Source organism: Pongo abelii, chromosome 9 (assembly GCF_028885655.2).
Source record: "Pongo abelii isolate AG06213 chromosome 9, NHGRI_mPonAbe1-v2.0_pri, whole genome shotgun sequence".
NCBI classification, from domain to species: domain Eukaryota; kingdom Metazoa; phylum Chordata; class Mammalia; order Primates; family Hominidae; genus Pongo; species Pongo abelii.
Window position 1 is genome coordinate 75453813 of NC_071994.2, and position 27117 is coordinate 75480929.

The 27117-nt window shown below is 42.5% G+C and overlaps 1 protein-coding gene across 10 annotated transcripts in view; it reads right to left on the bottom strand.

Moving 5' to 3' along the window:
- Positions 1-27117, bottom strand: part of FAM168A (family with sequence similarity 168 member A) — a 201808-nt gene that overhangs the window by 11505 nt on the left and 163186 nt on the right. For 5 of the 10 annotated variants that reach the window (XM_054524797.2, XM_002822213.6, XM_054524795.2 and 2 more), the window contains 3 exons: positions 18399-18479; positions 12724-12750; positions 7570-7695 (listed from right to left, as the gene is read on the bottom strand). In XM_054524797.2, coding sequence (XP_054380772.1) covers positions 7570-7695; positions 12724-12750; positions 18399-18479 — 234 coding nt within the window. The remainder of the gene's footprint in view (positions 1-7569; positions 7696-12723; positions 12751-18398; positions 18480-27117) is intronic. The other 5 variants (XM_054524799.2, XM_054524798.2, XM_063728202.1 and 2 more) reach the window with 1 other exon arrangement.

The window sequence follows — 27117 nt, forward strand, 5'->3', positions numbered from 1 at the left end:
TCACAAAGATTCACATCAACCTGGAACCTGGGCCATGTCTGTCCCTCAGCAGGATGGACAAAAGCTGGAGCTAATGGGGCTGAGAAGTCAGGCCCCAAGAAGCTCACAATTGCCCATGTAAATAAACTGTGCTGCCTTTTAATCCTCTGGAAAAGAGTGACAGATCCTTTGTTCACAGAAAAAAACTTGAAACATGAGTCATTCAGGAACAAGACTGTCTCCTTTTAGAATCACAAAATGGAATCATTCTATGGAACCCATAGGGTTCCAATCAAGGGACTCCAATCCTTGCACTTTACACAAGGGGATCCTGGGCTCAGAAAAGGCAAGTCTTTTTAATAACTTCTCCTAAAGACTCTAAATTCTTCTAAGTTGGAAGGGACAGTGCCTGAGGACCTAGGCTTTGAAGCCCTGCTGGGGAGGTGCTGAGGTGGCTTCTTTCTTGTGGTTCCATCTTGGGTAGGTCTAGCAGACCTCACTGAACCTCTCTGGGCTTCAGCTCTTTCACCTATAAGATGCTCACCAAGGACCCTTTCAGCTCCGAGGTGTTGTTTCTATTATACAATAAGGGACTGGGGCAGAGTGGAGGGAGTGCTTTATTGGAAGAGAAGACATCTAGTCTTCAGTCCTGGCTTTCCCCCTAATTTTTCATGACAATTGTCAAGTCTTTGGGCCTTAGTTTCTTATTTTGTAAAATCAGGTGGCTAAGAATGAAGATCTCTTCCTAAACAAAAATTCCATGGTTCTAAAGATCCTGGGTCTCTTCTACCTTAACCCCAAGTAAAAGCAAACTACCACATGGTCACAAATCTCTCTCAGTCCACATCACACCTCTTTGGCTTGGCACCCCCCTGCCCCTGATGACTCAGGAGGATAGGAGAGCTGCTGCACAGCTGCCACAAAAGTCAGCCTATTCCCTGGATTCACATCATTTATTTTTTCACCTGCAGATCCATAGTTTTTTCCATAGTTTTGTGATCAAATATGCTTGGGAAATAAGTAGCAATGAGGATAGAGTGGAAAGTACATATGAAAGAGAGGGAAGCATGTTAAAGAGAAGTAGAAACTAACTGGAAGTGGGACTATGAGCTGAGTGAGAAGTCTAGAGCAGATTCCTCAAAGTTTCTAGATTATGGAGCTAATCATGAAATGTCATAGGAGGAGAAGCAGATACTGTGGGGGAAGACAGGCAGTCTAGCTTTGCAGATGTCTAGAAGGAACCATCTGATGTGTAGAGAGACACAATTTACTTACCTATAAAATAAAGGGGTTTTATAGATAAACCAGAGATAGGCATTTCCCAAATGTGGACAACGGACTATAGATTCCAAGGGATCTTAATAGTTGTTTTTGCCAAAGAAAAGGAAACAAAAGAGTTCTATAGTCCCATATGTAAAATAGAGATAAACAGTTAAGATTTTGTTTTTATTCCACGACCCTGAGAAGTTTTTAAAGCAATAGGGTGGGCTGGACGTGATGGCTCTCACCTATAATCCCAGCACTTTGGGAGGCCAGGGCAGGAGAAGCACTTGAGACCAGGAGTTTAACACCAGCCTGAGTAACATAGACAGACTACATCTCTAAAAAAAGAAAAAAACTTAGCCAGGCATGGTAGCTGGTGTAGTCCCCAGCTACTTGGGAGGCTGAGGCATGAGGATGGCTTGAGCCCAGGAGTCTAAGGCTGTTGTAAGCCATGATCACAATACTGTACTTCAGCCTGGGTGACAGAGCAGGACCCTGTCTCTTAAAGAAGGTGGGGAGGTGAACTGTGAATCTCTAAGATGGGAGTATGTACAAGACTGTATTTTCCAAATTAATTTTACCACAGAATCTTTTATTCATACTATAAACATTTAAAACAATTAAATTTCAGCCATGTTTTTTGTAATTGAAGCTAGTTTTGGTAAACAAAGTTATATTGTAACACATCCACATCCATTCATTTACATATTGACTAAGGCTACTTTCCTGCTACAATGGTAGTTACTGACAGAGAGCATATGGCCTTTTTAAAAGCCTAAATATTTGGCCCTTTACAGGAATGTTTACTGACCCCTGATTTAAAGGAATATATCAAGGTGTAGAGAAACCTAGCAGAGCTGAAAGCATCCCTTTACTATGCAGGAGAGTAGGACACCCCTGAATCAGAAGGTGCCCGTTTCTGAAAGCTCTGTAGCACAGAGCCATGGTTATGAGCAGTCTGGAGACAGACTGACTGCCTGGGTCCAAACCCAGCTCTGAGACTTAATAGCTATAGGATACATCAGTCTCCTCGTGTGTGATATGGGAACAGTAATGGTACCTACTTCACTGTGATAAATACATTAACTGTTAAGTAAAAAGCACTTAGAACAGTACCTGACATATTAGAAGCACTTTATAAAGATCAGCTATTATTATTTTCTCTCTCACTTTATAGAGACAGTAAGCTTCTGTCCTAATGGTATGCAGGCAGAGCCTGGTCTGAGAGACTAAAGCTAAACTATGACTACTATGGTCTGTCCCAGCTTGGAACACAGACTCCAGGATTCTAAGATTCTAAAGTGTTATGGCTTAAAATGCCACAATTTTATGATTCTTTAAAGTTAACAGGCCAACGATGCTGATGACTTTCCTTTATGCTCCTGGAGAATGTGCTCTGGAATTTTTCTCTTCCCTGGGGAAGCTGGATTACCCACTCTATGCCACAAGGACAGCCATATTACAAAGTGGTGAGACTATCCCTCTGAGGAAAATCAAAAAGCTCCAAGAGACTGCAGTAGAATTTGGTTCCCACATCTAAGAATAACCTTGTCTGAGAATGTTTTCCTTTCTTTATGTTATGAAATGAGACACACACATACTCAGAATACAAATCAGTAGCCAAAACACCCTTGGCAGCCAAAGAGATGATGCTGCAGAAGAAGACCTTGCTTGTTTGTCCAGACAGTCTGAGATAGGAGAAGCAGAACTGCAGAGTTAGAAGACTCAGAGATCGTTAAGACCAACATAAACATTTCACAGATGAGATAATGAGTAGTTGCTGAAAGAGAGAGCTGTTAGTGGGGATCTAAGACTCTGTGCTACTTCCTCTAACCACAGTGGTTCTCAAGGTTACTGTTTGTCAGGAGGATCTTCATGAGGCTGGAGAAACTGCCTGGGGGCCCTCCTCCTAGGTTCTGTCAGTAAGTCAGGTCAATTCCTCTCTCAGGGAATATCCTCATTTGGACTAGACAGTATCAGAGAACCTTTCTAGTGCTGACATTCTAAGTCTCTGAGTATTTCAGAAGACTTTCATGAGGAAATCATTGCAGAGGACTTTCCATAATTTACTGGTGGTCCTGTCAATACGCTTGAGGAACACTGAAAATTCCCCTGGAGCTATATAGCCTGAGCTTGGGTAACACAAAAATCAGGGTTTATTACTTTATGCATCTAAAGTAAAAGAAGCTGTTGGGCTTGTTGCAAAAAAGTCTCATAGATTTTGCCCAAATGAACTTAGACTCAGTTCACTCACTGGAGGCCTGGCTATCCTGAAAGGAATTCTAAGTCTGAAGGTCACAGAATTAAGACTTTGGAATGTTGTGCCTGAAGGATATTAGAGGTTTACATTCAACCTCCTCCTTTTCCGAGAAAGAACCTGGAGCCCAGAAAGACAGATTTTCCCCAAATTGTACAGCACATCACTACAGAGCTAGGCCCAAAGTTCAGGGCTCACCCTGCCCTAGGCAGAGCTCTTGCTGAGTTAAAGTCTCTGTAGTCCAATCTTGGGCATTTAATATACTGGCCTTTGTTGTCCCCATTTCACTAAAGGCAATATCATGAAAGAAAAAAGGAATTCGATCACTGGAAGTCCCAGCTCTGCCTTATAAAAGAGGCTTTGTTTATGATGTCCTATTCTTTCTCTTAGGTTCCTAACCATAATTTTAGAATCAAATGGGATAATAAAAAGAGTATGTACATTAACAAGATAAAACCTTTTCAGCCCTTTCTGCAATCCTTTTTCACTGTCATAAATCTTTTTCAGTTGTAGAAGCCCTACCACCTTCAAAGGCATTGATCCTTGCATCACGGATGCCTTTTAGACTAATTGGTTTATTGATCATCAGATTTATATGTCTGGACAAAATAAAGCTCTATGTCTGAATCTTGCTTTGACCCCTAAGACTCCTTGTTGGTAGCCAAGTAAGACAGTGATGAATAAGTAGGAGACCTAATTACAAACAGGCTTAGCAAGTATCAGTGAAATTGAACTGAATTTGTCAAAGTGCCCTGAATTTTCTGTGGTACTAGAAGCTACAAAATCTGAATGCTGGGAGGAATCTTTTTGAGTATGGTAGGGCCAGTCAACCCCAACTGCATTAAAAAATGGCACAGGTTTATACATTACTTGCTTGAAAGAGAGGTAGGCCAGGCATGGTAGCTGGTGGGCAGACAGCTTGAGCCCAGGAGTTCGAGACCAGCCTAGGCAATGTGGGAAAACCCCATCTCTACAAAAACTAAAAAAAATTAGCTGGGCATGGTTTTGCATGCCTGTGGTCCCAGCTACATGGGAGGCTGCGGAGGGAGGACTGCTTGAGCCTAGGAGCTTGAGACTGCAGTGTGACGTGATTGTGCCACTGGACTCCAGCCTGAGTGACAGAACAAGACCTTGTCTCAAAAAAAAGGTGGGGGTGGGTACATTTTGGTCTTTTTCAGGGACTGTGATAGCCTGTCTGGGACGGAACAGTGGGATGTGGCTGCTGGACACTTAATGGGATTTCAGGAAGATTTCAACATAGTAGAAGGCAAGGCCTTCTGTTACTCAGACTTTCTAACTGTGGAAAGGGTTGCCTCTGAAGGGAATAAGTACTCCATTTTCGGAGATGGTTTGTTGGCCAGCTACTGTTAAGGGCAGCTAGAGAGGTGGTCCCTGTTGGGGTGGAAGACGCTGAGTACGCATCATCTTGCTAAGAGATAAGGAGTCTAATTGCAAGAAAGAACCTTGGAGATGATTTAGTTCAGTTCCCTCATTTTGCAGTTTGAAAAATCAAGGTCCAATGCATAGACATCAATTATCCAAGGTTACACAGAACCCAGTCTAGAATTCAATGCAGCTTCCACTCCAGGCTGCTTTCTGCTACACTACAGTAGGTGTGCCTATATGAGTCTATATCCAGATGTTTAGATGTAAGAGAGAATATGTATATCCCTATTTTTATATATATATATAATCTTATGTATGTTCATTCATTCTACCTGAGGTATCTGGAGAAACTCCTTATGGCTGACATACCTCTCTTTTTTTTTTTTTTTTTTGAGACAGAGTCTCGCTCTGTTGCCCAGGCTGTAGTGCAATGGCATGATCTCGGCTCACTGCAAGCTCTGTCTCCTGGGTTCACACCATTCTCCTGTTTCAGCCTCCCGAGTAGCTGGGACTACAGGAGCCCGCCATCATGGCTGGCTAATTTTTTATATTTTTAGTAGAGACGGGGTTTCACCATGTTGGCCAGGATGGTCTCGATCTTCTGACCTCGTGATCCACCCACCTCGGCCTCCCAAAGTGCTCGGATTACAGGCGTGAGCCACCGCGCCTGGCCTGACATACCTCTCTTAAAGAGGAAAATCAATCTCATGAGAAAAGTCAGTAATTGAATCTTAACCTGGGCGATACCTTTTTCCGGTTGTGCTGCTTACTAGCTGGGTGGCGTTGGACCTATTACCTTTCTGAGCCTCATCTTTCAAACTGGGATGAAAATCCACCTAAATAACTTAGTAGACTGAGTGTAGTGTAGATTAAATGAGAGGGTGATTATGAAACTATATTTTACAAAAGGTGAGTTATGTTGTATAAATATAAACTGATGTTGACATCTAGGGGCAATGAAAACTTGAGAAAATGACATTGGATGTTGATATGGTTTAGATGTTTGTTTCCTCCAAATGTCATGCTGAAATGTAACCTCCAGTGTTGGAAATGGGGCCTGCTGGGAGGTACTGGATCATAGAGGTAGATCCCTCATGATGGCTTAGCACCATCCCCTTGCTGATGAGTGAGCTCTGATTATTTAGAGTGTGGCACCTTCCCAGCCCCTTGCTCCCTCTCTCACCATGTGATATGCTGGCTTCCTCTTTTGCCTTCCGCCATGACTGTAAGCTTCCTAAGGCCCTCACCAGAAGCTAAGCAGGGGTTGGTACCATGCTTGTGCAGCCTGCAGAACTGTAAGCCAATTAAACCTCTTTTCTTTATGAATTACCCAGCCTCAGGTATTTCTTTATAACAACACAAGAACAGACTAACACAGATGTTTTAAAGAAAAGAAAAAAATACAATGAATTCTTCTACACTTACTTAGTAGATTAATAATTTGTGGAACCACACACTATCAGGCCTTGTCTGAAATATCCCTGTGAGGGCTTATGCAGCCCTCACAACTTAAGAGATAAGTTCTCACCACATCCAAAGTCAGTCATTCCTCTATTGAACAGCTCCAACAAGACACAAAGTTCTTCCTTATATGGAGTCAAAATGCCACTCAGTAATTTTTTTTTTTTTTTTTTTTGAGATGGAGTCTTGTTCTGTCACCCAGGCTGGAGTGCAGTGGCGCGATCTCGGCTCAATGCAAGCTCCGCCTCCCAGGTTCATGCCATTCTCCCGCCTCAGCCTCCTGAGTAGCTGGGACTACAGGCGCCCACCACCATGCCTGGCTAATTTTTTTTGTATTTTTAGTGGAGACGGGGTTTCACCGTGTTAGCCAGGATGGTCTCAATCTCCTGACCTCGTGATCCGCCCGCCTCGGCCTCCCAAAGTGCTGGGATTACAGGCGTGAGCCACCGCGCCCGGCCACCACTCAGTAATTTCTAAACATCGGTCCTCATTTCCCCAGTGGAACCACTTTGTGTTAAAAATTAGATGTGAAGGTGACAACATCAGTTACCCTACTGAGCCTCAGGATGAATATGACCAGTCTGACTGGCTAGCTGGTTTCTGGCCTCCCTGAAGACTCCTCATACACACCTTGGTCCCACAGTGCAGCTTCCACTAGGGCAGTGTTTCTCATACAGAGGGCAATTTTGCCCCATAAGGGACATTTAGCAATGTTTAGAAACATTTTTGGTTGTCACAATGAGGCTTTCCTACTCGCATATAGGGTAGAGGCCAGGGATGCTGTTAAACATCCTATAATGCACAGGACAGCGCCCCCATAACAAAGAATTATTTGGCCTAGATGTCAATAAGTGCTGAGATTAAGAAGCCCTGTGCTAGAGGGGGGAGCCCTCTCTGTCCAAAGACCCACAGACCTTCAAAATGTGCCCTCTGTCCTTTGCCCCTAAAATGCAGTAACAGTCCTTCCCCAATCAACTTGTTGGCCAGATGAGTATTTCCTTCTCCCTCCCTCAGTGCTTTGTGTCTCCCCAAAGCTGAGCCCATGATCAAAGAGGATGACCTTTCCTGAATAAGGAGGGCCAGTTTTTTGCCTGGGTAAAAGAACCTCTTAAAACAGTATTTATCTCATAAATGTCATTTTAAAAAGCTCCCTTTCCTTTCTTCCTAAGAAACAAATCAGTCCCAACCAAGGGGAACAAGGAAAGGAGACAGGCTGTATTTACTGAAAGCCGCAGAGGATGCTTGGTAAGTTCGGTTCTCGGTCCCGGTGTCCACTGGGAGGTGGAAGGTGCCTTCAGTGCCACAGGAAGACGAGTTCTGTGGCCAGGCCTGTTTCATCAGCAGAGTTGCTTAAGGGAAGACACAAGAATGGCATTAGGCAGAAATAAGAAGTGGCCACCACCAATCACAGACACAAAGCAAGGGTCTTGTGCTGGACAGAAACATACAACCCAAGGGGCCTGTTCAGACACATGGGATGGTCAGCCTTTCTGAGATGGCTGAGTGGGTTAGGAGGAGTGCTGAAGTATGTTTCCAAATGATTTGAAATCAAGGAAATCTGAACTTATACTAAAAGAGTCAGGACTTTCTACCTCCTACTAAAACCACAAAGATGCCCATGAACAACCATCTCCTCCTACTACCTGACACTGTGGCCTAGGGCTCTGGTATATTCCTCAGCCACTTTCTCATTAATGTGTAGCAACTTGGGAGCCTTTGTGTGTTCACCAGATCAACTGAGCACTCTTTGTTGTCTGAAATATCATCTGGAGGTGTATTTATAAGCTGCTTTGAAAGACAGGCCCACAAATAATGACCACATTACATGAACCTTGCTGGACTACCATCTCTTCTGAAGGGACTGAGCTGTGGCCATGGTAGCTTAAAAGGCACTGGGCACCGTGCTGCACTGAACCTAGTTAGCCAGTGGGGCACTCCTTGCTAATAACTCCTTCTCCTGTACACCCAGCTGAGGCCAGACAGACATACTTCTTGCATACCCCTGAATATCTCCTACTGAGGTGTTACTGGGTGCCCCACCTGGGATATTTCCTCATGAATTAGAGGTGGTCCTTTGGGCCATTAAGAAAGCACATATGAAATTTGGGGTAGGTATGAAATATAGATGAGGCCCAGTTTAAGATCTGCAGAGACTTCCCAGGCTGACTCAAAGCTCAGCTCCAGACATCTGAAGGATGATACTTCATATGTTTTAGAAATGGGGAGTGACTCAAAAAACTTACCTTCATGGTGTCCTGAGGGGAAGGAGAAGAGAAACAGAGTTCTGAAGTGGGACTTGCCTAACTTTTTAGACATTTTCCTTGTTATAATTTCAAACACTAGAGAGGAAACATTCTTGACTCAAATTACTGTTTATGGTAAAATGAAGAATTTTAGCAACATCTTTTCCACTCAAATAAAGTCCTGGGTGGGGGCGGGTAATGGATATGGGGTGTTATATAGTATATTAGCAGAACGTGGGGCTGCATTGGCAATACTTAAAACATTTAAATAAAAGGCTAAGACAGGGTTTTATGAGAATAAAGTATGCCTATACACTCTCTAATTCCACCAGGACAAGGACATTCTACCTCTAGAGAGATCCCGAACCCCCTGTGCCCATTCAGGTAACAGGTAATGCCTCTGGTTCCTTCGATCCCGGAAGTACTGGGGCCAGAGAAGGTCAGGGACTGTGCTGTTTTTGTCGAACCAAGGCTAGAATTATGGCTACTGTAGGCTGACTCTGCGTTTGCATTAATGGCCCGCGATATATACAGCAGATGCTGAGAAATGAGAAGGAAATCATGGGCAGGAAAGTCACACTAAAAGGAGAATTCTGATAAGAGAAATGGAGACCCAGCAGTACTCCATGTAGAGCCCAGGGCCTTTCCTGGACATGAAGACATGGCTCTGTAGACAATGCAGGAGGAGGAGAGTCTGTTTTAAACAATCATTTTGCGTTTCTTTTCTTTAGGGGGTGAGAAACAGGAAAGGGATAAAGAATCCAATTAGTGTTAACAAATCTTATCAACATGTCTCCAAATTTAGACTCCGCCACACATGTGGCTGGAAAGCAGTGGCCACCCAAAACAATTCTCTAAAAAGTAAAACATGTAGCTCTGAAAAGTCAGATAGAGCAAACCCATGCCCTCAAGACCCCACAGGAATGCCATCAGGGGGCAGGAGGCCTGAATTTGGCTGTAGGAATTTAGAGAATTTGGAGGTTCTCTTCCATTCAAATTTTTTCCTCCAAGTGGTATATACTTTACCATAATTTTCATCATAAGCCAAAAGTCTGACATTAGCCTGAAGGACTGTGTGACCATTAAAGTTAGTAAATCAAACTAACTTATTCTTTACGAAAGAGTAAATCACTCTTTTATCCAAAGAGTGACTGAGGCCTACACTGCACTCAGCACTGAGGGGAGCACCACGGTGGAAGGGAACACACGTGGGTCACAGTCACCGCACACAAGGTACTTATGGTCTAGCTGGGGATGCAACACAGCCACACGCCAACCAGGGAGTGAACAAGACAGCATGATACATAGTAAAATAATGTTCCAGGTTAACCAGGAAAGAAGCAAGTGCGACTGTGCCTTTGGTTACTATGTCTTTTCCAACTGATGACATGAACTATACTATATATTTTTCTGAATAAAAATATTTTTCTTTATTTTCTTCTGGTTTCTTTACAAAGAAAATGAATTAGTGTCTTCTGTACGTCTCTGTATATTTGAATCCTTATAATTTACATAACTAGATAAATGTGAAAACACATCAAAAAAACAAATATTAGCTGTCAATTTGACCTCCCCATTAGTTAGCTGTACCATGTGATCCAGCTACTCCATATAACGATTCTAAAGTCACCCATTCTATTGGTGGGAGCGATGCAGAGCTCAGTTGTGGGATGAAGACAATTCCAACTGAAGCTTTTAGAGGCATGGTCACAGAGGAGGCTGCTCTGAATGGCATGCCTGCCTTTGGGTGCTTGAAAAGTACCACTTCCTAGAGATGTTTTGTATTTTGAACTGAGTGGTAGTTAAATATAGGCATAAACATATGTAAAGACATTATTAAGCTGTACACTTAAGATTAGTGTACTTTATATACTTTGCCATCTATGTGTTATCCCTCAATTAAATGAGAGAGAGAGAGAGAAAGAACCCTTGGCAGTGAAGGGCCATGGGCCCAGTCACAGCATGCTGCCCACATCCAGGTGCTGGGTTGTTCACTTCCCTGGATACGGGGCCCTCAACACCCTCTGACAGTTGAACAATCTGTTTAGCACACTTACAAGGAGACGAGGCAGCAAGGGACCATCATCCTGAACAATGTACTGAGTCAGGAAATCTGAGTTGTAGCCTGGGCTCTGCCACTTATTAGCTGTGGGACCTTGGGCAAGTTACTTAAACTTTCTAAGCTTCAGTTTTGTTGTCTCATAAAATGGCAATAATCATCACTCCTTGATTGCTTCATAGTACTGATGTGAGGGTCAAAAATAAAGTGTCACCCAGTCTTATAGTTTGTAGTTCTGGTATCTGTCCCCTCTTCCATCTCCAAAGTTGTAGGCTACAGCTCTAATTGAAGCTCTCATCATCTCTCATCTGAACTACTGCAACTGCTTCCTCATGTTAAATCTGCTCCCTCCAATTTTCAAGCTGCATTCAGAGTGATATACCTAAGACCTAAACCTAATCATAAAACCCCCTTTCTTGAAAACATTCCATAGTTCTCCACTGACTCTAAGCGAAAGTTTGAACTCCTGTGTAGCATTCAATGCCCCACCATGATCATCTTGTCCCAATGACCTCTCTAGACTCTCTCATTGTTCTCAATCTCCAGCCCATACTATAGCCACAGAAACTGCTTATCATTCCCAGAATATGCCAAGGAGCTTCACATCTCCATGTTTTTGTCCACACTGCTACCCCTTCTGGCATGTATCTCCCCAAACTCCGTCTGGTAACATTAATTAATCCATCAATCATGAGCTGAAGACTCACACCTACTACGAAGCCTTTCCTTCTCCCCACCCCTTAACAACAGCTCTCTCATGGATCCTTATAAACTGACTATCCCAATCCCTGTGATTCTTGGAAGCACCTGTACTTGATGGCATGTCTTCTCTCCACTAAACTGTGAGCTCCTTGAGAACAAGCCCCTTGTCTTACTAGTCTTCGTATTTTCAAAGGGCCAGCTTAGAGCCTGGCACAGAATTTTATAAAGTGAAGAGCTCCATCCATATTCTTTATGCAGATCTATTTCAGATGCTATAACTGGAAGGGGAAGAATGAGAGCTTCTCTAACTTTTTATGCACCCTTCTGTCCAGGTTCATATATCTTGAGGCAAACAAAAAATGACTATATGAGAAACAGGTCTGCGACTAACAAAATTGAAGTAATAAAATTATAAGAGGACAGTGTATTAGCATTTAAAGGGACCTCAGAGATCATGTGAAATTAAACAATTTATCTATGGCCTGGAGACAGTAGTAAATTGCCCAAAATCACACAGCCCACAGCAGTGGCAAGGAGAAATTTCACAGCTCATCTCCTGACAGATGCGCGACACACAAATTCAATTTCCAGCATCCAAATAATTCAAGGTTAAAAGTTGAGAAAGGGTGCAGAGATTTTACAAAAACATTTTCCTGAGCAGCCCAGGTGAGGGTGGTGAAAGTTGCAAGTCCCTCCCATGGTCCCTTCCTGTCTATGACAAAAAGGACCTAGTCAAGTTATACTGCTGGGACCCTCACAGGTGCCCAGAAGTTCCCGTGGTGCCTTGGGCCTGGAGTCCACACTGTCCAGAGAACCCAGTTCTGGTCCCTCATTTATTAGCACGCTGCCCCCCAACCTCTCACCATCTTCTAGGAAAATGAGCCCAGAGCTCAAGTTCTGGGCTAAGGGAACAGATTGTATCTAAAGTCAACCAGATCTTCAAACATGTCAGACTGCCGATGGAGATGGAAAATCTGATCCTGGGGCAGACTAGTTTTTTGGGTTCTAATAGGTATAATCCAGGTACTCCTTCACAGAGGCTGCCACAAAGCCAACTGAGGAGCTGCATACAGGCCCTGGAATTTTTATTCATTTGTTTGTTTGAATTCGGCAGCCAGGTTAGGGTGAGAGACGCCTTTTAGTGCCATGATCCTTTGCTGCTGCCCTAGGGACGGTTCATGTGTGTCTCCAACCCATGATTTTTGCACCATCAGACATGTTCCTGCATGCTTTAGGAACTGCTGCTGAGCCACCTGGGGGGAGCCCAAGCCTAGGGGATGGGATCTGGGGAGGAGAGGAGAGGGGATCTACCATTGTTACAAGAGAACACATTCATAGGCTGTAATACAGATGAGGAAAAATAGCTTTCCTACCATAAGCTGAATGCAGGAACTGAAACTCTGTTGGATAGAAATGTTAGTTGAAATTACCACTAAGAATTTGTGCAAAGTTGTATACATTGCAGTTACATAAACAGACTTTGTTTTGCAATAGCAGTTTCCCCCCAGCTTCACAAAAACAGTCAATAAAGATGTAAAGCACTTTTACCCTAGAGAGGGTGACAGACTTGTCATCTGGGATAGTCCATTCAATGCAGAGAGCCCCTCCCTGGATGCCATAGTGTCTTCCAGACAGCTGACCCAGAGCTGCCGGATGTGAACAAGCCCAAGTTCCTGCTTTTTGCTTGTCTGTTATAAGAATACATTTCAGTTCTCCCAGGAACTGCAGAGGGATTTCACATATGGCAGATGTGTTAGAGGAAGTGAAGGTTCAGAGACAATATCACCATCTTTGGCCTCTAAAGAGCTGTCTGTAAAACCTCTGAGAGATAGGACCAATGCAGAGGCACTCCATCCCTGAAGTCTCTGGGTCACTGTGGTGCTATAGAAGGAGCACAGGTTGTGGGGTCAGACAAGTTGGGTTTGAATCCCAGCTATACTGCCTTTTTTGGAGACAGTGTCTCACTTTGTTGCGCAGGCTGGAATGCAGTGGTGCAATGATAGCTCAATGCAGCCTCCGGCTCCTGGGCTCAAGTGATCCTTCTGTCTCAGCCTCCTAAGTAACTGAGACTACAGGTGCATGCCACCAAGCCTGCCTGTTTTTTTAAATTTAATTTTGTGTAGAGACAGTGTCTTATCATGTTGCCCAGGCTGGTCTTGACCTTTGGCCTCAAGGGATCCTCCTGCCTTGCCCTCCCAAATCTACTGGTTTTTAGCTGTATAACTTTGGGCAACTTATTTAACCTGTTTGAACAAAGTTGGAGGCAGGAAGCCCCAACTCACAAAACTAAGGTAAAAATGAATGTTTGTAACATGACTTGTGCAGGGCTTGGAACAGGGCAGCTGTTCAGAAAGCACAAATTCCTTTTCCCTACCCTTCTCCATGTTTGTTATATGTAAAATGGGAATAATGTATTTGTACTTTATAGGGATGCAATGAAATCAAATGAGACAATAGGGGAAAATGTTTTGTCAACAGATTCTCACGAGGAGGTTATTTTATTTTTATCTGTATTAGTTAACCTGTTTATCCGTCCCTTCATTTATTTTCAAGCCAGATTACCATTAATAGGTCCCTCGATTCTGAAAGCCAAGTCTTGATTGGCTCTTACCTCTTGTGGGGCCAAAGAGTTCTTAAATAAGATCCCTGAAATCATTAAGAGCTTGGGAAAAAGCTCCAAATACCCACATTGCTTTCAGAACCAATGAAAAGAGTGAAATGTTTCCCTGCATCCTGGACAGATGACATCTTAGGGTACTCAGAGCTGCTAAAAATAGCTCTCTCTCAAGCAACTTCTGGGTCTCCTTAAAGCAGCTGAAAGAAATTTAAACCTAAGAGCCTGGTTCCTTCTGAAGGCACCTCTCTGCATCACAAATGGCTGGCTCTGGCAGGAAGGTGAGAGTAACCTACACTGTCCTTTCTGACCTTGAGCCAGCTTCTCCATGGTAGGAAGTCCCCCAGTCAGGAAACCTGCACTGTGAATCCAGAGGCCGGCATTCCAAAATATGCTCTGTGTGTGTGTGTGTGTGTGTGTGTAAGTAACTCAAAGGGTGTGTGTGTGTGTGTGTGTGTAAGTAACTCAAAGGGTGTGTGTGTGTGTGTGTGTGTGTGTGTAAGTAACTCAAAGGGAAAGGGATCTTCCCAAGGTTGCACCAAAATCAGAAGCAAAGTTAGTACTACAACCTAGGTCTTTCAACTCTGAGTTTGGGGCCTTTAAATACAATACTCTAACGCTACCCTCTCTTGTGGATTTTGTGGGTTTTTGAGAAAATAGTCTGGGTGACTTTAGTAGAAATATGTTGACTTTTAAAAACAAAATTGGGGACAATCAAGTTAGATGAGGGCTTATTTTTTGTTTGGAAATATGTTTTATTTATTTATTTTTTTTGAGATGGAGTCTCAATCTGTTGGCCCAGGCTGGAGTGCAGTGGCGCGATCTTGGCTCACTGCAACCTCCACCTCCTGGGTTCAAGGGATTCTCCTGCCTCAGCCTCCCCAGTAGCTGGGATTACAGGCACATGCCACCACGCCTGGCTAATTTTTTGTATTTTTAGTAGAGATAGCGTTTCACGGTGTTAGCCAGGATGGTCTCTATCTCCTGACCTCGTGATCCACCCGCCTCAGCCTCACAAAGTGCTGAGATTACAGGTGTGAGCCACCGCGCCCAGCCTGGAAATATGTTGACTTTTAAAAGCAAAATTGGGGAAAATCAAGTTAGATGAGGGCTTACTTTTTGCTTGTTTTAAAATTAAAGCTGAATATATATGCCAGGATGTACTCAATCTCAATCTCTTTTTTTCCCCTACAGTTTCAGCCTCCTCCTAGCTGTACTCCTTTTCCTCTTTAGCCAGTCTAATGCCTTAATTTCTCTCCGGCCCACTGATGCCACTACAATGTAGCAGTTAAGAGCTCATGCAGCACAGTGGCAGGGTGCTGGGGCTTGGATCTTTGGGCTAGTTATGTAACTTCTCTAAGCTTTAGTTTTCCCATTTCGGAAATGGGGATAATAAGAGTACCAACCTCAAAAGTTTATTGCAGTATGCAACAAGCTAATATAGATAAAGAACTTCAAATAGTTCCTGACACATAGAAAACGTTCAATAAATAGTAGCTATTTTTCCATGTCTTTCCACTTATTGGCAAACTGATCCTAAAACAATCCCACAGTCTATCACCAGAGGTGCTGAACATTATGAGAAAATAGCCCAGTGCTGGGGATGAGAGCCTGGACAAATTCCCAGCCTCCACCATTCAGATGGGCCCCCAGTGTGACCCTGCTCTGTTATCTTTTGGTAGTTTCCAGTCCTACTCCTTCCTGTGAGGCTCTCACATCCTGGCCTCCCTGGTTAAGAACCTCCTTGATCTCTACTCCCCTCTGTCTCAGCAAATCAAGGTCATTAGATGAAAACTCTCCACTTTCCACTGGGCAATTTATTCTAAGCACATCTACCTGTGACCTTTCCTTTAGTCTTTCCTTTAGTTGCCCTCCTGCGTGAGGCGCCCTGTCTCCACCTGCTACTCAACTTCCCAAACCAAAGAAGAGAACTGAGCTCCAGATTTCCCACCCCTACAGCAGCCTCTGTGGAGGCCTGGCTCTGACTGGCACCACCTCTCCTGTATCTCTGACTTGCACCTTCCTATCGGTACCCCACACTCATATCCGAGAAAACCTTCCTTCAACCCTACATTCACTTCTAGTCAGTGTCCTTTTGTTTTTCCTTTCCTGGTAGCTAAGCTTCTAGTAAGAATAGGCTATATATGCTAAATCTACTTCTTCACTCCTGATTCACTGCACTCTGGTTTCTAGCCTCACCATCTCACTGACAATGCTTCCAATGAGGCCACTGATGGCCTCCTGACTAGAAAGACAATGAATCTTCTTCACTCTTGATCTTATACTTGACCTTTTGCAACAACTCATTTTGTTTCTAGACAGTTTACAAAGTCAATTCACAGATCTCACAGCACTTAAATTTAAGTCATTTATATATCATGATACACATGATCCTCGAAGCCATTGTAGTTAAGATAGAACTTACCAAATTTGATTATCAGAGAGAATTTCTGTAGCTTTGTTTTTGTCTTCTATCATAGATCTTAGGGAAAATATTATATGTCATATTGACTAAAAGTAAATATAAAACCAATGCTGAGATACCATTATAGAACTTTAGCCCATGTGTCACTGCTCCCTTCATAAGCTTTCCAAAGGCAGTGACTACACCTTCCTCAAGTTTGAATCATCTACGGGGTCTTCCAAAGTATCTTGGGCATAACAGCGTGGGTCAAAATGTCTGTGAAATGACACATTTATGTAAGCACCTTAGGGGATACCATCGCCTATTTACATAAAATAGTTCTTGTTTGTCCAAAAAACAGGGGCTGTCTGATAACTTCTTGGTGTGTGTATAATTATGACATGATTCCTACTTACAGATGGGGGAAATGAGGTTCAGATAGTTCAGGTGACTTTAAGGTTGCACATCTAGGAAATGACACAGTGAGGACTCAAATCTAGGTCTTCAGACAACCTTTTCTCCTTTAAGTAAGCCCCAAGAAAGAGAATGACAGTAGAATAAATACCAGATTGGCAGAGAAAAGCATAGGACGAGAGTCAGGAGATCTGCCGAAGATTCTAGTCCATATGCGGCTGCTGATTCACTGGGTAACTTGGGACAAAACACTGCTTTTTGATTCTCCTTTTTCAAGAGAAAAGGTTGAACTGGACGATCTCTAAGGTCTTTTGAAGCTTTCTAATTCTATAATGATAAGTACTAAACAAGAAAATGGGGGGGGGTATTATCAAGACATTCAAGGCCTCTCCAAATCAGCCCTTGTAAATCTATAGTTCAGATTCATCTAGCTGCTCACAGTTTAGCCACTCCCCTACTTCTACGTTCCTCACAGTGTCATGTTCTCACATCTCTAAGCCTCTGCCCACACTCTACTCTGCCTGGAATGCCCACTGTTCCTTTGTGTGCTTAAAGAACAGCTTCTACTTCTTCAAATCTCTGTTGTTCTCCACTCTCTGAAGCCTCCCCTACACTTTCACCCCCAGGCAGACTGTTGTTCCCTCCTCCTTCCCTTATATGTATTCCTTTTTTACAATACTTAGCACATTAGTACTGCAATGAGTTTATATGCCAGGCTCCCAAATGGGAGCTACTTCAGGCAGGCAAAGATGGCATCTTTTAATTTTTCTATCCCAGTATGGAAGACATTCAACAAATACTTGTTGAGTAAATGGAACTTACATAAAACCATCCACAACCCTGAGGCAGGTGCGTCACATTTGAATCTTAGAGAGGTGAGGTGACTTGCCCAAGGCCTTACAACTAGTGAGTTGGGTAATCAGGATTCAAACCCAGGACTGTCTAACCACAGAGCCCATACTCTTTCTCCTGAGTATTAGAGCACCAGCTGAGCATGAGGGTTAAGATCAGAACTAAGACCGCTGCAATGATCCAAGCCCAAAATAGAATAAACCTTTTCAACATTTTCAAACCCATTTCAACCTCAATCCGAGTGTCAAGCCTTTATTATTTTTGAAAAACAAGTAGCTTATCTCAGCTTGAAAACCAGCTCTTTACCCTCTGGTGGCAAGAGCATGTGTGTGTGTGTGTGTGTGTGTGTCCCAAGGGGTGTGTGTGTGTGTGTGTCCCAAGGGGTGTGTGGGTGTGTGTGTGTGTGTCCCAAGGTGTGTGTGTGTCCCAATGGCAGCCTCAGGGAAAACTGAGCAAAGAATGAATTTGGACATTGCTTGGGAGAGCAGAAAAGGTTCTATGAGGAGGATGCAGGTCTCAGACATTCCAGCATAGGAGAGATGAGCCAACCTTAAGTCCCAGACAGAGTGGAGGAGATTCTATTCCCGCCCCCACCCTGAGGCTGATTGTCCCAGTTCCCAGAAGGGACTCCCAGGAAAATCAAGCCTGGAGAGGCTGGGCCCGGAGCAATTAAGAACAGGAAAAGGCCAGCAAGTGGTTTTGTTTTTCCAAATAGAGTCCCCCTTCCCACTCCATTGGCCACTGCTGTCCCATTTCCTCCTTACCTGGGGCATAACTGGGACTATTGGTGGGGTACAGGCTGGGATTGTAGGCAGGGGCAGCTGCTGGATAGGCTGTGGGGTAACCTACAGAGAGATAAGAAAAGGCTTATTTAGTTAGGCAAACAAAAACAAAAACAAAAACAAACACAAAAAAACACCCCAGATTTTTGAGGAAATAGAATCCAAGTCCTAGGCTTGGCGTTCAGTCTCTCCATGGGCTATTTCAGATAGTATATGTGACCAGCTTTCAGCCTCTCAAGAGAAAAGTTACCAATACCAAAATCCCAATATATGCAGACTTTTTGGTCTATTTTTTAAAAGCGATACAAGAAATATTCTATATGCTCACTACAAAAAAAAAAAAAGTAAGTGGCCGGGCGCGGTGGCTCACGCCTGTAATCCCAGTACTTTGAGTGGCTGAGGCAGATGGATCACGAGGTCAGGAGTTCAAGACCAGCCTGGCCAAGATGGTGAAACCCCGTCTCTACTAAAAATACAAAAATTAGCCAGGCGTGGTGGTGGGCGCCTGTGGTCCCAGCTGCTATGGGGACTGAGGCAGGAAAGTCACTTGAACTCGGGAGGCGGAGGTTGCAGTGAGCCAAGATCATGCCACTGCACTCTAGCCTGGGCGACAGAGCAAGACTCCATCCACCGCCCCCTTTACCCCCCCGCCAAAAAAAATGGAAGCAACATTGAAGTTTACACTTTTTATGTTCAAGTTTACTTTCACATTCCTGCCACACTACTCTCCTCCCCAGAAGTAACACCATTAACAGTTTGGCATCTATCTTTCCAGATGGCTTTCTACACATTTTTATATACATATATTCAGTGGTGTGCTGGTAAATACTTAACAACAGGCTCAAAAGGGGTTGGAAATGAGAGCTACTTTGCAGCATTTGCCAACTGCCGTGGCATAAATGCTTCCACTATGACCAATTTGATGCTATCAACATCAATGAATGAGTAGTTTGGAAGAGGTGCCCACAATCAGCTCTCAAGAGCTTACACAAACCAACTCCAGCTCACTACAGTATACTATATTAAGTTTGGGGGATTTTTTGAAAATTTTTTTATCATGGTAAAATACGTGTAATATAAAATTTGCAATTTAACCATTTTAAAAGATATAATTCAGTAACATTAATGACATTTACAATGTTATGCAACTATCATCACTATTTGTTTCCAAGACATTTTCATCATCCCAAACAGAAACTCTATAACCATTAACAACACATCCCCCAATATTCACTCAGCCTGGTAACCTCTAATCTACTTTCTGTCTCTCTGAATTTGCCTATTTTATGTAATTATTTTATGTAAGTAGAATCATACACTATTTGTCCTTTTGTGTCTGGCTTCTTTCACTTAGCATAATGTGTTTAAGGTTCATCCATGTTGTAGCATGTACCAAAACTTCCTTCTTCTTTATGGCTGAATAATATTCCACTGTGTATATGCCAGATTTTCTTTATCCATTCATCTGTTGAGGGACGCCTAGGTAGTTTCTACCTTTTGGCTATTGTGAATAATGGTACAATAAACAATGACATGTAAGTATCTGTTTGAGTATGTGTTTTCAAATCCTTGGGATACATACCAAGTAGTAGAATTGTTGGGTCACATGGTAATTCTATGTTTAGCTTTTTAAGGAACCACCAAACTGTTTTTCACAATGTCTGTACTGTTTTACATTCCCTCCAGCAATGCATGAGAGTTCAAATTTCTCTACATCCTCAACAACCCTTGTTTTATTATTATTATTATTATTATTATTATTATAGCCATCTTATAATAAGTGTGAAGTGAGATCTTAGTGTGGTTTTGATTTGCATTTCCCTAACGACTAACGATATTGAGCATCTTTTCATGTACTTATTGGCTATCTGTATATCCTCTCTGGAGAAATGTCTATCCAAATCATTTTCCCATTTAAAAATACAATTATTTGGCCAGGCGCAGTGGCTCACGCCTGTAATCCCAGCACTTTGGGAGGCTGAGACGGGCGGATCACAAGGTCAAGAAATCGAGACCAGCCTGACAAACAAGGTAAAACCCTATGTCTACTAAAAAAATAACAAAAATTAGCTGGGTGTGGTAGCACGTGCCTGTAGTCCCAGCTACTTGGGAGGCTGGGGCTGCAGTGAGCCGAGATGACGCCACTGCACTCCAGCCTGGTGACAGAGTAAGACTCCATCTAAAAAAATTAATAATAATAAAATAAAACAATTATTTGTTTATTTTTTAGAGACAGGGTCTTGTTCTATTACCCAGGATGGAGTATAATGGCAGGATCATAGCTCACTGTAGCTTCCAACTCCTGGGCTCAAGCAATCCTCCTGCTTCAGCCTCCTAAATAGCTAGACCTACAGGTGCGTGCCACCACGCCCCACCTTTTTTTTTTTTTTTTTTTTTTTTTTTTGTAGAGACAGGGTCTCATTATGTTGCCCACGCTGATCTCAAACTCCTGGCCTCAAGTGATTTTCCTGCCTCGGCCACCTAAAGTGCTGGGATTACAGGGCATTTTCCCATTTTTTCATTGGGTGGTTTGTCTTTTTGCTGTTACACTGCAGAAGTTCTTTATATATTCTGAATATTAAACCATTATCAGATGTATTACTTACAAATATTTTCTCCCAGTCTGTGGATTGTCTTTTTACTTTCTTTATAATGCCTTTGATGCAAAAAAAAAAAAATCAATTTTAAGTCCAATTTACCTATTTTTCCTTTTGTTGATTATGCTTTTGGTGTCCTATCTAAGAATCCACTGCCAAATCCAAGGTCATGAGGATTGACCCTTATGTTTTCTTCTAACAGTTTTATGGTTTTGGCTTATATTGAGATCACTGATCCATTTTGAGTTAATTTTTATATATGATATGAGGTAGGGGTATACATAGTTATATATTCTACTTTTTCACTTTAACATTATAAACAATTCCTCATGTAATTACATATTCTTCGAAAGGCTTATTTTAATATCTTTATGATATTCCATATGTAGATACATCATTTAACCATTGCCTGTTTTAGTTGTTTGAAAATTTCATTTTTATAATAGCTAACAAACTAAAATAACCTAAGTAAATCTCTGACTGATTATTTCTTTAGGAATGAATTCTAGAAGTGAAATCTCTAGGTCAAAGGGTAGGCCTTTTTTTTTTTTTTTTGAGATGGGGTTTCACTCCATCGCCAGGCTGGAGTGCAGTGGCGCTGTATCGGCTCACTGCAACTTCTGCCTCCCGGGTTCAAGAGATTATCCTGCCTCAACTTCCCAAGTAGTTGGTATTACAGGCGCATACCACCACACCCAGCTAATTTTTGTATTTTTAGTAGAGATGGGGTTTCACCATGTTGGCCAGGATGGTCTTGATCTCTTGATCTCGTGATCTACCTGCCTTGGCCTCCCAAAGTGCTGGGATTACATGCGTGAGCTATTGTGCCCGGCCAGGTAGGCCTATTTTTAAAGTTCATCCATCCAACAAACAATTTGAGTATCTATTTGGTGCCAGACACTGGTTTAGGGACTTTTGTCAGTGAACAAAACAAAGATTCCTGCCCCTGTGGAGTTTATATTCTAAGAGGGTGGGAGAAGGCACCCTTGGATAAATATTAAACATAAAGTCTTCAGTGCTATGGAAAAGAGAAAATGGGCAAAGTAAAGGGAACCAGAAGTGCCAAAGTGTCGAGGTTAAGGGCACTGAAATATTAAACATGATAATCAAAGTAAGACACATTGAGAAGGTATTATTTTTGCAAAGGCTTAAAGGAAATGATAGTGTTAAGCAGGTAGCTGAAGGAGTGTTTTAGACAAAACAGTCAGTGCAAAGGCCCTAAGGTGACAGCATATGGGACAAAGTTGGAGGAATAGCAAAAAGGCCAGTGTGGCTGGAATGGAACAAATGAGGGGGCAGTATTAGTAGAGGAAGTCAGAGAGGTAAAGGGCTGGCCAGTTCATGTAGGGCTTTACAGGCCACTGTGAGGTCTTAGACTTCTATTATGAGTGAAATGAGAAGACCTCATAGGGTTTTCAGCGAAGAATAACATGCTTTGACTTATGTTTGAAAAGGGTCATTCTGATTGATGTGTTGAAAACTGACTATAAGCGGGTAGAGAAGTACAGCAATCAGCTGAGAGGCTACTGCAAGCTCCTGGCAATAGACGTTGGGACTCAGACCAGGGAAATAGTGGAGATGAAGAGACGTGACATCCTAAGAACCTTCACATACTTTGCCATACTGTTTTCTAGAAAGACCATCAATTTGTACTTGTTCTAGCAGTGTAGAAGTGCCTGTCTCACTGCTTCCTGCAGTTGTTAAATGCTCATTGGTATTCTGAATGACAATGAAAAGCTCGTTTTAAAAGTCAAAGATTAAATCCCTAAATCCCTACAAGCTTCTTTGGGATTTGTAAATATTGGAGCTTTAATAATGTATCTTTGTTAATATGCCTTTCCCTAAATCCTTTCCAATTCCAAAGAAAATTCATCTCTTTACCCCCTAATCATTTTCTGATTTTAGAACTGAGGTAGCTAACTTGTCGATTAATTAGCAATCTGGAGGTGTGCTACTTCTCAAGAAGAAAGTCAGGGGTCTAATCTGGGAAGCCAAGTGATCCAGTCTCATAGCCAAAATCTGTATTCAGCTTCATGTGAGAAATTGTGCAGCCACAGGTAATCACACTCCTGTTCTGTCATTTCAGATGCCTTTCACTTTAGGGGCAATTATAGGATGTTCCTTCAATGTTTCCAAGTGGAATTATTTTTAATTCACTTGAATTTGGCAGATATTATATAATGGCAGCATTACAGGGAGCTTTATTTGGTCCTCCCTCCCTCTCTTTCCTTCCTTTCTTACTTCTTTTCTTACCTTCCTTCCTTCCCTTCTTACCTTACTTCTTTATTTATTTATTAATTACAGGGTCTCAAGCGTTGCCTGAGTCCAGGAGTTTTATAACTGTTAATACATTAAGTCTGGTCAGGCATGGTGGCTCACACCTGTAATCTCAGCACTCTGGGAGGCTGAAGTAGGAGGATTGCTTGAGCTCAGGATCTCTACAGTCTTGTGACACATGACTGTACACTGAGTTGAAAAGACATACCATGTATATTTCACTCATTTCTCATACAAAAGATATTTTCGCACTTGCTTTTCATTTGAGCCTCAAATCAATCCTAATGTGATTTCTCCCATTTTACAGCTAATCAAATAGAGGTTGAGAGGTGAAGTAACTTTGTGGTTAAGATTATTCAGCAAGTCAGTGGTCGAACTGGGAAGGGAATCCCAAAAGCAATGCCTTTTCCACACCTACCAAATAATTATCACTTTGTCCTTAGAAACAAATCTGCCCCTTTTGTATTTGTATTTTTTGAAGGTCAAGAGTGAAGAGAATAAATGGACACAAGTTAGCTTTTCTCCTTTATATCCTAAAGGCTGCAGTAGTGATCAGGTATTCTGGGATTTTGATGTGTACATTTAATTGCTTTATAGATGTCAATACAATCTAAGCCTCTTTTCTTGTTGGTACTAGGATTAGGACTAAAGAAATGTAAAGCTATTTTTTGATTAATATGGAAATTAGAAATTACTTTCAACAGAAATCAGGGGACTATTTCTGAAAATACTTTACCTTTAGGAGCTAAAAATAGCAGAGTATCAAAAGGCCAGAGGAAGACAAACTCCCTGGCTCAGAAAGACAAAGAGGCTTACTTCTTTGTGAGCAGGAGAATACTTAGGCAATGAAGACATTTTAGGTCTGAAGCTCACAATTAAAAAGAAAACTGCCCTGCAAATGACCCCCTAGGGTGATCAAAACCAAAACAAGACCAAAAAAAATCTTTATTCTCTCAAGATAATAGAGAAGAGGGCAAGAGGAAGGATGTAATTTTGAATCTGTATTATGTTCTGGCCACTGTGCTAGGCACTTCTTTATCTGATTTAATCTCTACCCAAAGTCAACAAAATATATTACTAATTCCATTTTAGAGATGAGGATATTAAGACTTCTCTTACAGAGCTAACAAGTAGAGAGTGGAGACAGAACCCATTCCTACCAACCTCCCTGCCTCTCCTCAAAATGAGTCTACTCAGAGAAAATCTCTGGATTTGGCTGCCATTTACTTTGCCAAGATTCTTTTACTTTATCTTCAAAACCAAGGAAAATAGGAAATTACTCAGGAGAGTCAATTTGGTCAAAGATGGCTGTGTTTAAGAAAAAAAATAAAACAACAACTACTGTTTCCACTCAGTGGAAAGTTCATGGTCCTTTCCTGTGTTATTCAAAGTATCACAGGCACTGAATTATAGAGTTGGAAGAGGTATTACAGGTGATTAAGTCCAATTTGTCACTCAGCACAGGAATACCCTTTATAGTGGCACACATGACTGGCAGCATAGCCTCTGCCAGCATACTCTTTTTTTCCCAAGACGGAGTCTTGCTCTGTCGCCAGGCTGGAGTGCAGTGGCGTTATCTCGGCTCGGCTCACTGCAACCTCCGCCTCCTGGGTTCAAGCAATTCTCCTGCCTCAGCCTCCTAAGCAGCTGGGATTACAGGCACATGCCACCACACCTGGCTAATTTTTGTATTCTTAGTAGAGATGGGGTTTTATCATGTTGGCCAAGCTGGTATTGAACTCTTGACCTCGTGATCCATCCAGCTCGGCCTCCCAAAGTGCTGGAGTGCTGGGATTTACAGGTGTGAGCTACCACACCCGGCCACTCTTTTTTTTTTTTTTTTTTGAGACAGAGTCTCACTCTGTTGCCCAATCTAGAGTGCAGTGGTGCGATCTCAACTCACTGCAACCTCCACCTCCTCGGTTCAAGCAATTCTTCTGCCTCAGCCTCCCACAGCATACTCTTCTAATGATGGTACGCTCAGAACCTCTTCAGTGAGTCAAAGCACTGACTGGAGAGCTCTGGTTAGAAAATTCTTCACTCTGAGCTAAAAATCTGACTTATTACGAATCTTACCCTGAACATTTTTTCAGCCACTGGAGTGCAGAGGCTGAGGCAGGAGAACTGCCTGAACCCAAGACACAGAGGTTGCAGTGAGTCGAGATTGCACCATTGCACTCTAGTTCCTGGTCCTAGTTCTACCCTCACAGAACATGTCTGTTTCCTCTCCTCCAGGACAGCTTGCTAGAGATATGAAGATATCCATGATTCCTCCTGAATTTTCTTGTGTCCAAATCTAACAGACCCAATTCCTTCAATCTTCCCTCATCCTGACTGCTCACCTGTGATCAGACTTCAATTTACAAATCCCCTTCCCTTAAAACAATTCAATTTTTCTTCTTGCCTTGTTCATTCTTCTGCTGATAGTTTTTCCCCAATTAAAAAAAGATAATTAAGCTGACATAACAAGACTATGGTGATTGTGGTCAGTGAAGGCCTAAAGTGACTACATCCAGATTTCATCGTCGTCGTCGTCGTCGTCATCATCATCATCATAGCATCTGGCAAATACTCTGTGGCAAGCAGGGTGCTAGGTTCTTTACAGAGCACTTACAGTCTAATGGGGAAATAATATAGTTATTTAAATTAATCTATAGCTGTAATATATGTAAGATATAATCAGAGAATGCTGAAAGTGTTATCAGAATGCTGAGGAGGAAATGAAGAACATGTTTAGAATAGTTGGGAAAGGCTTCTTAGAGAAATAAACATTTTAGTTGGCTTTGAACAATGAATGGGAGGAGTTTGTCAAGGTGCGGAGGGGGCAGTAACAAAGAAATATATACTGATTCCATGCATGAAGGTATGAAAGTGCATATCACATTAGGGAAATGGCAAATAGTTAAGTACAGTTGGAATTTACTGCGTGCGGTGAAAAGTGGCAGGAAATAAAGACAAGGTAGACTGGGGGACAGGCTGTGAAGGGATTTGAATGCCAGGCTAAGGGATGGAATTAATAAAAAAAAATAGGAAAACATTGGAGGGTTTTAAACTGGGGGGTTTCATATGTATGTTTTACAAAAACTACTCCGGTGGCAGCATGAAAAGGAGTTCAGAGTGGTTAAGATCAGAGAAGGAGGAACACGATAGTAAGTCACTACAGCAGCCCAAAGGAAAAGCTAAAACACTAGCAATAGGATGAAGAGAGGAGGGACTACAAAGATGTTTAGAAGGCAGAGCCTACAAAATTTGACCCTGAGCACAAAACCCCATTTTAGTCCGGTGGGCTAAGAAGCTACAAAGAATGACGGGAAACACTCTAACTGCAGGGTTTGCAAGTACTATCCCCCCGCCCCACCCCCGCTTCTTTTCTTTGATAGGCAGAAGGAAATAAAATAAATAGACCCTTAAATCTGTTAGCTCCAGAAAAATGCATGAATCTGAATTTCTCTTACTAGCTGGGAGGCTTGACTGCTGAGAGTGCTATACTGGTGAAAATGTAGGTCAGCCCAAGCAGGCAGCAGTTCTGTAGTGCTGGCTCTGAACCTGCCCACTAGACCTGAATCTAAGATAGCCTGTATATTAGATTCAAGGCCCAGCCACCCAGCCTTCCACTGGCGAGCGGCAGGCAATTGTAAAGGGTGTGAACTATAATAAATGAGGCACTGTTCTCATCTAGGGCAAGGCAGCTCCTCCTGAGGTAACAAGACAGGAGGAAATATCCAGTAATCAATTGTGCTCTGAGTTGTGCTGCATCTTCAGAGAAAGCATACCTATCCAGGTTAAAGGCCAGCAACCTCTGGGTCATTCACCTAGGCTGAGCCCTA